Raw genomic sequence first — 12,958 nt, forward strand, 5'->3', positions numbered from 1 at the left:
GAGGCTCTTCACTGCGAGCCTCTCTGCGGTCTCTAAAATACCTCGCTCCAAAATGTCTTCTCAGAGGAGCATCTGGATGGACACATTTTTTCGGTGCTAACCCTTCATCTGTTAGGAATTCAGGTGGTCGCCCATATGAAGTGTCTTACGAAGCCCCAATGGAGCTAGTGTCATTAGACGACGTATCAGGAGCAATTTTAGTGCCATGATCTTCCGGAGGGACTTCAGTGTAAGGAGAAGTTTGTCTGTCCTCAGGAGCTGCCTACAGTCCTGGTACGCCTCCGGCAGATGCTAAGTCCCTGAAAGACAAATTAGACTCTCTAACATCTGCATGTCGTACTAGAGCGTACTAGGGATTCACCTCTATGAGCTCTACCTCGTCCACCAAAGGAATCGTTCTTGGTGTAACGGGCATGGCGTCTCAGAAACACAGTACCGGATCGAAAGAGACAAGATGGAAGCGAAGCTCCGGTCGAACTCCGTTGTTGAAAAGGTAAAAACCTTTCGTTTGGGGTGGCATTCATGGCGGTATACAATAGGGATCGTATGGCGTATAATGCGGCAGGAAAGGGATTTTCCCAATTATCAATCGAACATCCGTTGTTTGATGCAGCCAATTGAACGATCTTCCAAATAATGCCGTTAAATCTTTCGCATTCGCTGTTACCTTTAGGGTTGTAGGGAATCGTACGACTTATAGCTACTCTTTGTTCCTGTAGAAATTGTCGAAGCTGCTCTGACATGAAAGGTCCGAATTTATATAGGCAGGGACTTCAAAGACAGCGAATAGTGAGCAGTAGACGATGTGTCTAAGCAAAGGATGGCAAAAGGAAACTGTGAATATTCGTAGACAACAGTTAATGTATATTTGTTCCTTGTTTTGCTTGGTAATGGTTTTTAAAACCAAATTTGAGTCTTTCAAACGATTTTTTTGCTTTTATTAAAAAGCACGTTCGACAGGAATTTGTAATTCTTTTACCTTCTCCACTGAGAAGGGCAAATTTCTATACCTCACAGCATGAACCATTCAAGTAATGCCCGGATGACAGAGATTGTTATGTAGCGTTATGAGTTCGTCCCCGTTTGATGCCGTACGGCATACTTTTGGCAGTGCATCAGCTGTTAAGTCTCCTTGCTGAGTCGGTAGCGGACGTCGAAGGAAAAGCAAGTTCAATTCTTCACGTTTTTTTCTCATTCTTTTTTTTTTCTTTTGCTTGTAGTCTAAAAGCTGAACATAAAAGCAACTGATTTTTTATTCAGAAATAAGTTTAATGTGGCGTCCGATCAGGTAGTGTCGCCATTTTCTTAATGCCTCGATTGTATCGTAGGCTTTCTTTTCAATTGCAGGATGTCGACGTTCTTGGAAAAAAAAAGGCTAACTTGTCTCAAAGAAGCTGTAATAGCACAGTCTGCGCACAACCAGAGAAATATTTTGGTTTATTGTTGTAATTGCTGATTTCGCAATATCCTTTTTCAGTCTGTCGAATGCCTCAACGGATTGATGGGACAGAGAAAATGTATCTACTTGTGTTAATGGATATATCTTTTCTGAGGACGATGCAATCAATTGGGAGTAGTAAGCAAACATTCCCATAGCACGTCGAAGGGACGGCCAATTGTGAGGGACATGCATTTGGAGTAAAGGTTTCAATCGATCTGCGTCTGATGCCATAAAACTTTTGCTTATGTTATACTCTAGTAGGTTTATTTTATCCAATCCAAACAAGCATTTGTTGTCGTTTAGGGTAAGGTTGTATTTGTCGACGGCGGACATGAACCGTCTGAGATTTTTGTCGTATTCCTTTTTATTATGGCCACATACTGTGACGTTGTCAATGTATGCAAATATGATTTCCAGCTACTCATCCGTTATGATTTGGTCGATTATCCTTTGGAAACTGGCTACACCATTCGTAACGCCAAAAGGAATCCTGCAAAATTGATATAGTCAACTGTTCGCCTCGAAAGCTGTGTAGAGCTTGTTGTTTAGATCTAATGCCGATATGAGAGTACGCGCTTTTCAAGTCCAGGGTGCTAAACATACGATATTTAGCTAGTTTCGCTATTTTGCCTATCATTTCATCTATCCTGTCTAGTGGGAAGGCGTCCAAAAGAGTAAATCTATTTATGGTTTGGGGGTAATCTATAACCATTCCTTTTTTTATGATTGTCAGAAGTGGTTATAATTACCTGGGCACTCCAGGGTGATTTGCTAGGTTCAGTTATACCTTCCTCGGGTAGTCTTTTTATCTCAGAGGCAATGAATTTTTTATTATTATAAGAAAAATGTCTGCTTCTCACTGCTATGGGTTTTCAATTTTCGGTTAGGTTTCAAAAAGTGACGGGTACTGGATTTTTTCTGTCGCCAATTCACAAAATTTTCAATGCGGGCATTGAACCTCCAAACGGAATCTCAATTTGTGAATGGTACTGCAAAAAATCGTGTCCCAGTATTATTTCGCAACAAAAGGTTTTCATTACAGATAATTTAGTGGTTTTATAGGAGACGTTATTAAAAAGTAAGTCCACCAAACAACAACCATTTACTTGTGAAGACAATGGCGCGTTTGCCATTATTATTCTGCTGGTGGAGGGAACAAAATACAATTTGTTGGTTTTTACCAAGCTTTCTTTGATAAACATTTTCTGAGATCTAGATATCGAGCGGAGCATTCGTAGATCTCCCGTTAATTTTCACTTTTACAATAGTTTTTGAAAGGCAGTCAGGGGAGGTGATGATTTTGATGAATGGCTTTGTATAGGGTTTTAGAAGACTTGCATACCTTTGAAAAATGATCAAGTTTTCCATATTTATGACAACGAATATCTCTGGCAGGGCATGAAACTTGTAGGTGTTTAGATAGCCGTAAAAATAGCAGGTGTTCCTTTTTAAAGCAGCAGTGACCGATTGTTCTCGAGCTTCCACGGACTATCGTCATGTGGGAAGGGTAGTAAAAATACGTGGGTTTAGCGCGGCGCCCACGGTGTCCGGTTGTAAATAAGAACTAACCTGCTGTATAGCACATTTGAATGTGTAGGCTTGCTTGTAAGCTGTTCTGTAAGGGTATTATTCTCAAGAATACGTTGTCTTACCTGAGCATTACGTATGTCGTAAAAGGAGGCGTCCAAAATGTGTTGCTCTTGAGACTTTATCGCCGTCATTGGACAGAAGTTGCAATCTTTGCCCAGTGTCCGAAGGTTCTTAAGAAAATGGTCCAATGTTTCGCCCGATTCTTGTCTTCGAGCAGAAAGTAGGTGTCTAGGAAATATCATATTTGAGCTTTATGTATGTAGCGTTCAGTACATCGATTGCTTCTTTGTGGGTAACGCAATCCGAGTTATCTTCGTTGACTGTGTGAGACAGGTAGTTGGTTAGGAGTGCACACTTATTGATGGCAGGTCCCGTTTTTTCTGAATGTAGAACCTCGATGGAATTTGTAAATGTCTCCCGCCAATGTTTCTAGCACTTGTCGGCTGAATCGTTTTCTGAATCTGTTGTATATCGCTCCGGTCGCATAAATTGTTCCATTCTTAATTGAATAAATGGTAATGAAAACAGGACAAGAGATTCTGTCTAGTTAACTTTTATTCAATTAAGAATTTCACTACTCGTCTACTTGACAAGCGGAAATGTACAGCTTTTATAACTTGGATTATCAAAGACGAGATAATCCACATTCACAATAATATATATATATATATATATATATATATATATATATATATATATATATATATATATATATATATATACAAACTTTAACGTTTTCATGACTTAAAACAGAGCAGTCATTTTTTAAAATAAAAAACATATTTAATTCAATATTACAACTTATAACAAATGCTTCAGGTTTCATTTAATTTTATTTTTAATACGTAGAATGGCGATGGTGATAATTCATGAGACGGCTTCAGATATTGCTGAAGTCTTGAATGTTTGTTCAAGTGTGAGCGTCGGTCAACGCGTCAACAAAATCTTGATCAGGAAAATCCAGGTTTCATGGAACGAACATTCAAGACTGCAACAACATCTGAAGACGTTTTAAAATAAAGTCTTAATAAAAACACAATGAATCCTTATATTATGATACGCGTTGACCGACGCTCACACTGAAACGAACATTCAAAATATGTACAGCATCTGAAGACGTCTAAAGTATAATCACCACCGCCATGTAACTTATAAAAAAATTTCAATTAGATGAAACCTGGGTTTTTCTGATGAAAGGTTTGTTATAATTCGAAATATTGAATTTGTTTTAATAAATAAATATGCTTATTTATAAAAATGTCTGCACAAATTCAAACGTTAACGGTTTTAAGACCAAAACAAGCGCAGACATTTTAAAACCGTTAAAGTTAAAATTATACATCAACAGTGCTTAAAAATGTTAAATTCCTATATCATGTGACACGCATTGACCCACGCTCACACTGGAACGAACATTCAAAACTTACAGAACATCTGAAGCCGTCCCAAGGATTATTACAAACGCCATGCGACCTATAAAAAATAAATGAAATTAAACTTAGATTTTCCTGATGAAGAATTTTTTATCATTCGAAATATTGAATTTGTTTTAATAAATATATTTATTTATTTATTTTTTAAAAAATCTGCACTTGTTTTTGATCTTAAAACCGTTAAAGTTTGAATTTGAATTCCATATATCAACAGTGCGTAAGAAACATTGAATCTCTCTCTCTCTTTCTTTCTCTCGTTCTTTCTCTCTCTCCCTCTCTATCTCTCTCTCTCTCTCTCTCTATATATATATATATATATATAACGAAAAAAAATCAACAACAAATCTAAATTTATATATATATACATATATATATACATACATATATATATATATATATATATATATATATATATATATATATGTACATATATATACATAGATAAATAATCCATAATTCTATTCGGTTCGCCGTGGTTGTAATGTTGGTTCTATGATTTTAGAGATTCATACAGACATACAGACGTTACAATATATTTCGTATCATCTGGTCGGCAAAATCCTCCAAAATGATGATTCCTGAAAAAGGGGGTTAAACACATGTTTATATGAATGACATTTATATTTCCCTGATCTTATCGAGTTCGGCGTCTAATCTGTTAGGCGAACAAATCATGAGGGCTCTATGTACCAAAGTATTACTTAAGCCGACCTTACGTGATTTTGGTACAAAAGACAACCAGTTCAAATACATAAATTGTAGTGAGAACGCCCCCCCTTTGAACTTTCAACAACATCATGAATAATGATTATCCTGTTGACCTTATTGATGACTGTATTTTCAAAAAAGTTGCGGATTTTAAACCCCCTAAAAAGTTTTGACCTTTGAAATGCCCGGTTTATAACAATTAACGTGGATTGGGGTAACAGACTTTCCAAACAGATTCGCAGAAGTATTTACGACTGCTTTCATTCTGTGTCCTTGCGTTTGGTATATACTACGAGATCTGGTTTTCCTTCTTTTCGCAAGGATAGTTTGCCTTACATCCAAATTAGCAATATTGTGTATCAATTCAAATGCCAGTGCGATGCTGGTTATGTTTGGCGAACATCCTTGCATCTTTTGACTCGTATAAACCAGCATGTTCCATCGAAGATCAGCAAGGGAAGGTGGGGTCTGGTAGTCTCCCTCCTTCTGCAGCCTTGGACTCTGCTATCGGCCAGCATTTGGTTGACAACCCGTGCTGTGCCGATAGATATAAAATAGAATGGTTCGAGGTGCTATATAGAACGGACTCCAGTAAATACTGAAAACCATTTAAAGATTTTGAAGTCTGTCTCTATTGAGGTGCGTAAACCTTCTTTGTGCCGCCAAAAGGAAACAGTAAACGCATTGTTTCTATTTGGGGAACTTTGAATCTTTTCTCCCGTTGTTTTTCACCCCCGTTGTGCCAATATTTCAATCGTTTTTAAGCGTTAATAAACTTAATTTTAGTTGTCCTCGTACTTTTGGCACATTCAATAGTTCCCCATTATAACTCTTTAAAGTTTCGACATAATATTATTTTTTTACGCTATCGATTTTCTCCTGATGAGATGATAGCCGAAAGAGCTCTTGAGAAACTTCCGCTTATTTTATTTAAAATATATATATATATATATATACATATATATACATATATGTATATATGTGTATTTGTTGACTGTTGTTTTATATATATATATATATATATATATATATATATATATATATATATATAAAGATATATAATATACTGTGCATTATTTTTCAGTATTTACTTCAACAGTGCTCAATACAAACCAATAAGTCCTCTGTGCGTCATAAGTAAGTTGCGAGAATCTGTGTTAAATAGAGAAGTAGTCAACTTCCTCAGCAAAAATAACCTTTTAGTGACATGCAATACAGTTTCCGTCCTACTAGATTTACAGCAAATGTGCTAACGGTTATATCTCATAGGATTAGCGAATCTCTTGATGGAGGCTTCTTTCTTAGGCCAATTGCTCTTGACATGTCTTTGATAGGGTATGGCAAAAATGTCTACTACACAAGATCTCCAGCTACGGTATAGCTGGGAATGTATTCTCAATTAGTAAATATCTTCTTTCTGATAGGTTTATAAGAGTACTGGTTGATTGGTAGAAATCGGAAGCTCACAGTAATGATGCTGGAGTTACTGAAGGGTCTATCGTGGGCTTCCTTATCTACATTAGTGATCTCTTAATTCACATTCTAAGATCATTCGTCGACATTTATTCTGATGACACCACTATTTACGGTAACAAAGCAAAGTCCGTAAATGACCCAGTTCTCTTTGATTCTCTCTTCTCTGATCTTGAGAACGTGGTACAATCGGGAAAGAGATAACTAGTTACTTTTAATGCATCTAAACCCAAACGTCTACATCAACAACGCTCTGATCGCCGGCTGTTACCAATTGAAATGACTGGCTCTCCTCTTGGGAGGGAATCTATGTTTTTACAAGCTTCTGGGTCTTATCTTTACTCCTGATCTGAAATGAAACACACACATCTAATCCGTTGCCAAGGTCGCTGTAAAAATGGTGAGATTCGTCTACCGCCCCAATAAATATCTCACTGTTGATGCAATTCTTTACCTATATGAGTGCCAGGTAGTCCAAGATGGAATATTGTTGCCACATTTGGGCAGGAGTTACCTTATCCTGCCTTGACTTGACAACACTTCAAAATAGACTTCGTAGCATAGTGGGGATACCCTTTTTTCTTCCCTGCAACCTCTTTCCCACAGAAGAGACGCTGCGAGCCTGCATCTGCTTTATTGTTATTTTTATGGCTGAGTTCCAATCCATGGTCCCCTCTCGCCAAACTTTCATGAAAAATACTCGTCTAGTTGAAACCACTATCAAAAGTTGCCTCCACTGTGCCTAAACCTAAACGTAGATTCCATAACCGAAGTTTCTTTCTTAGAACTGGATGCCTGTGGAACTCTCTTCTATTTGTCTGCTTTCCAGCTGGCTACAATTTAGTCGTTTGAAAGTATAATGTAAACAAGTTCTTGAATAGTCATCCTCTTAAGTAATCCAATTTACCAAATTCCCATTACTAACGATTACTACGATATTGTCTCATTGACTACTGTACACTCATTAACTCTTATCCTCAAGTGCTTCCGGGCCTTGATAAGTGGTGAAAAATAAAATAAAATACGCGAGCAGAGCTCAATGATTAGGTATGAAAACATATTTATAGCGATTTTCAGAAATATTTTCATACTTTTGTACCTACGCATTTCTGTTACTTAATCTCAGTTCAGAATACTAAATGTGTTCGTACATACGTAGGTAGTGACGACGGTACATTAGTACCGTCGTCACTAACTACGTACGTACGAACATACTTAAGCAAAATGACTGTTATAGAACAACCTATAAGGCTGCGTATTAACATTACAGATCCTTGATACTACTCGCGAGCCAGTATCTAGGCCTTTGCTTATATAATCTAAATGATAACAACCAGATGTAGAAATACTTGAGATTCGGATCTACTTCCTGTGTTTCCCGGCAAATAGGATAGGTGGTGCTGCAGTATTAACCTGCTGAAAGATATGTAATCTTCAAGAGAACAACAAAAAAGAACAGTGATTTCACAAAGTATATGTTCACTCCTACTATAAAAAGACAAATAAAATTATTGTCAATTATTTTTATTCAAAATAATTGACAATAATTTTGTAAAAGTCAAAAAGAAAACTACATACTTCTATAAAGTAAGTCACAAAAGTTTGTTTTTTTCTATTTTCTCACCGGAAAATAGGTGAAGGTCAATGGTAGTTTATTTTAGTTTGGCTATTTTACGGCAGATACATCTCTTTTGAAAAGGTTTATGTCTGAATGTAATCCCCATTCTCAATGATAAAACTATACAATTAGTTGAACACAAGTTACTATTTTGCTCTTATTTCAGAAGTTTCATATATTTTGATAGTAGCAATTCTTAATTCAAAACACACCCATATGCGCACATGTACACACATACCATATATACTCATAAGCACATGCACATGAATATATATATACATATACATACATATAGAATATACAAATACACATACGTATAAATGCACGTATATGCATATACATACATATACAAATATATAAGCATAAAACAAAATACAAGAGCATGTAAGGCAGCACAAAGATGTGCACATCAACATAATTATGCATTACATGTACAGGAACGTACATACACATATATATACACATATATATATAAACAATATAAAACCATATATGTACAGATATATGTACAGATATATGTACACACATTCCCATATAAACACATACATACATACATATATAGGCGCATATGCACATACATATATAGTCAAACACAAATATCAATTACTATTTAAAGACATGTATAAAATAAAGTGAGTGAATAAGTAGGGATATGAAGTTAACGATTTACACATAGATGTAAACATATATATAGGAAAATGGTGTATATATACGAAAATGGTGCAGATATAAGGTTAGGCATAACGAAAACAATAGTAGTAGTAGTAGTAGTAGTAGTAGTAGTAGTAGTAATAATAATAATAATAATAATAATAATAATGAAGATAAATAAAGTAATAAGAATAACAAGAGAATAATGCATGTATTAGCTATAAAACGAAAAGATGTAATATACATATTGAAATCAATATCAAACAAGAACAAGTTAATACATACGTATAAGTATATATGTATGAGTAGGTGATTGTGTTACCTAATTATTTTTTGAAGTATTTGTAGAATTTAAGTTGGCCAAGGTCTGCGTTAAGACCTGTCTTATGAGTGTTTAGTCGGATGATCCAGTGTATTTCTTAGTGTTTAGTCGGATGATCCAGTGTATTTCTTAGTGTTTAGTCGGATGATCCAGTGTATTTCTTAGTGTTTAGTCGGATGATCCAGTGTATTTCTTAGTGTTTAGTCGGATGATCCAGTGTATTTCTTAGTGTTTAGTCGGATGATCCAGTGTATTTCTTAGTGTTTAGTCGGATGATCCAGTGTATTTCTTAGTGTTTAGTCGGATGATCCAGTGTATTTCTTAGTGTTTAGTCGGATGATCCATTGTATTTTATTTTTTATTGATGGGAAATTTGAGTCTATTAGAAGGCATCTAATATTGTCTATAGTGTGTCCAGGTAAATTGAACAGGTTTGCTAGTGGGGTGGGGGATTTTTGTCTGATTTTCGTCTTATGATTGTTTAGGCGAATTCGAAAACGTCTCATAGTTTCGCCAATATATCCTCCATTGTTGCAAATGGAGCAGTATATGTAATATATCACATTAGAACTGTCACATGTTAGACGCGGCGGTTTTATGCGAGTGGTACATTCAGGTATATTGAACATTGGTGTGGTATTTAGGTGTATGTACATATTTATTGAATCTATAATTGCCATTTTGTTGTGTGTCCTGTGTGCGTTTGCAGGTGAGTATGACTGAGAGATTGGGTGGTTGTTTTATCGCATTAATTGGTGGAAGATGAAATATAGACTTAATAGTGGAGTTATTTTTTAGGTGGTTGTAAGTTTTTTTTTAGGTGCGTTGTAATTTTATGCATGTGTTGGCCGTGGTTGAAAACCAATGAGATGCGTTTGTTAATTTTTTTTTTTTTTTTGTACTGGAGAAGACGGAATCTCTCAATTTTATTAGTTTTTTGTGGCTTGTTTAATATACTTAATGCGATCATTGATGAATTTTTGCGTAAGCTTTGTGATATGGTGTATGTAGTCTAGGGGGTCGGAGCAGATGCGTTTTATTCGTATGCATGAACTGTAAATGATAGATTTTTTAGGTTTAATGGATGGTTTCTATAGAATTTGAAGAATGTCTGATTGTCAGTGGGTTTAATATAGAGGGACGTAGATAGTCTATTTTTATGGGATATGATAGTTACGTCCAAGAATGGGATGGAGTTGTATGAGTGTTCCATAGTAAATTTTGTATTGTTATGTGAATTATTGATGTATTCGTGGGAATTCTTTAGGTTTGTTAGTCCATGTGGCCATATGAAAAAAATATCATCAATGTATCGGCAATAATGGGACGGTTTGAAGGGGAAGTTTTCAAGGAGTTTGGTTTCTAGCATATGCATAAAAATGTTGGCATAGCTAGGGGCCATTTTATATATATATATATATATATATATATATATATATATATATATATATATATATATATATATATATATATTGGGATTCAGTTTCGATTTAAGCTGATGAACCAAAGTCATATAAACATATTTCTTATTTTTGAATCTTTATATTTAATCAAAATCGATAGAAAATTAATTTTATAATAATATATACGAAATCTACAAAGAATTAAACTATATTTAAGCGTACTTTACGACGGAGCTTTGCCGGGCGTTCGTGCTAGCTTATATAAATACTCTTGCAGTTTTACCACAAAAGCTCCAATAGTATCAGAGCATCTTCATTTACATTGAACATCTACAGAATGCCAACATCAATATATTACATATGAATGAGCCCCTTGTGGAATTTCCACAGGTCCCACTAGTTGTTGTTGTTATTATTATTATTATTATTATTATTATTATTATTATTATTATTATGAAAGACGTTATGTGACGACAGAAACTGTTGATTTTACCTTGTATTAAAGTTCATTCTGTAATGATGTTTCGGTACTTCTACACAATATGAACCTAACGATTTTTACTCTCAACTTAATCCTTACGTTTTAGTAAAAGGAAATGAAAACACTTTAAATTCTATTCGTAAAAGTAATAAAAGTATCCGGAAATTTATGTAAAAGTCGGAAATTGAATTTTATAATTCATTAAAAATAATTGTCTGGCAAGAAAGGTTAGAGCAACTTTTCTATTTGTATATTTTGGTAAAATTCAGAACGTCGGAACTTGTTTTGTCTTTCTACATTCGTAGTCAGAACTGCTTACGTCACAAATGCAAATCTATGGATACTTATTCCTAAAAAGCATTTACATGTTTCATTTGTTTTAATTTTCTTTTTATATTTTTCTCTGCTTATGTGAACTTGTTGTTTAAACGTTTGTTAATTATGAAATGTTTATTATTTTTGGAATTATTTTATGTGAAATGAATCACTTTAATTATATATATATAATTAAAACAGAAAATTAATATATAAAAAATAGCTATAAACATTTTATATTATCATTTTCAATGTTAATTAAAGTGTTGCTTATATTATCTATATGAAACAATTTTATTGATAGATATTTGCCGTAGAAATTTATATGAGGATATTTACTGGATTTTTTACTATAGTTTTTGCATTTATTTCATATAAATTTTTAATCGTGTTCATTTTAAAATATTTTTGCATTTATTTCATATGAAATTTTAATCGTGTTCATTTTAAAATATTTTTGCATTTATTTTATATGAAATCTTAATCGTGTTCATTTTAAAAATATCTTTGCATTCATTTCATATGAAATTTTAATCGTGTTCATTTCTAAATATTTTTGCATTTATTTCATATGGATTTTTAATCGTACTCATTTCTAAATATTTTTCTCAGTTTAAAATTGATTGTATTTGGAAGAGTGAATGTTTATCTGGGAAAAACTAAAATTAGTGTCACTCATGCAATAGTTGCAAACAAAAACATTTTTATTATGACACAGCATCTAAAAAATGATTTTATAATTTTAAAATCCATTTTGCAAAGTTTCCTGAAACGATACATATTAGCTTTATTCGAATATTTTAAAGATAACAAGTGAATCAAAGTGTTTATAAAGTTTATTTATGAAAAGTATTACTCACTCTGTAATGAAAATTAACGTTTTCTCAAGCCATAACTGCTTTTCTTTCAGCAGATCAACATATTCACTCAATTTATTTCTGTTTTATTTTTGTTCTCGCTACTCAGAGAGTTTCATTAGCCTAAATTTCAATAAAATATTTTTAATGTATTCAAATGATCTTTATAAAGAGTGTATGCAACGCAAAAGTAATATCTGTTATAGAATACCATAATCTCGTTGATTGCAACTTTATAGGATATAAATGTAAACCCTAATTAAGTATAAGATAAGTATATTTTACATTTCAGTCTATTAATAATTTAATATACTAGTTTATTTAATTAATTCAAAATGTAATCTACATTTAAAATGTATTAATTTATCATGCAGGATGGTGGCGAACTTGTTTTTTAATGTTTGTGTTTAAAGACCTCGCATGTACAGGATGTTTGTATGTTATGATTAATTAAGCGATCAAACATATTTTTGTGACTTCATCATTACACCCTTCAAAACAAATAGTCCCTTTGAGAACGGCATCATTACAACAGAACACTACACTACCTTCTCCTTATATATCGATTGTTAAAAGAAGTACATTAGTTGAAAATAGTGCAGTAAACTGAATGGTGCATTCAACAAGTTTGATGATACAATTAATGAATGGTGATAATAGAGTTTG

General features: G+C 33.8%; 1 protein-coding gene across 1 annotated transcript; it reads right to left on the reverse strand.

Moving 5' to 3' along the window:
- Positions 1 to 320: 320 nt before the first annotated feature.
- Positions 321 to 743, reverse strand: LOC145252324 (uncharacterized). The gene has a single exon (XM_080111735.1). It carries the CDS (start codon positions 741 to 743, stop codon positions 321 to 323), a length of 423 nt encoding a protein of 140 aa, XP_079967861.1.
- Between the last annotated feature and the right edge of the window lie 12,215 nt (positions 744 to 12,958).

Source organism: Euprymna scolopes, chromosome 29, assembly GCF_053919585.1.
Source record: "Euprymna scolopes isolate OS-2025 chromosome 29, ASM5391958v1, whole genome shotgun sequence".
NCBI lineage: Eukaryota > Metazoa > Mollusca > Cephalopoda > Sepiida > Sepiolidae > Euprymna > Euprymna scolopes.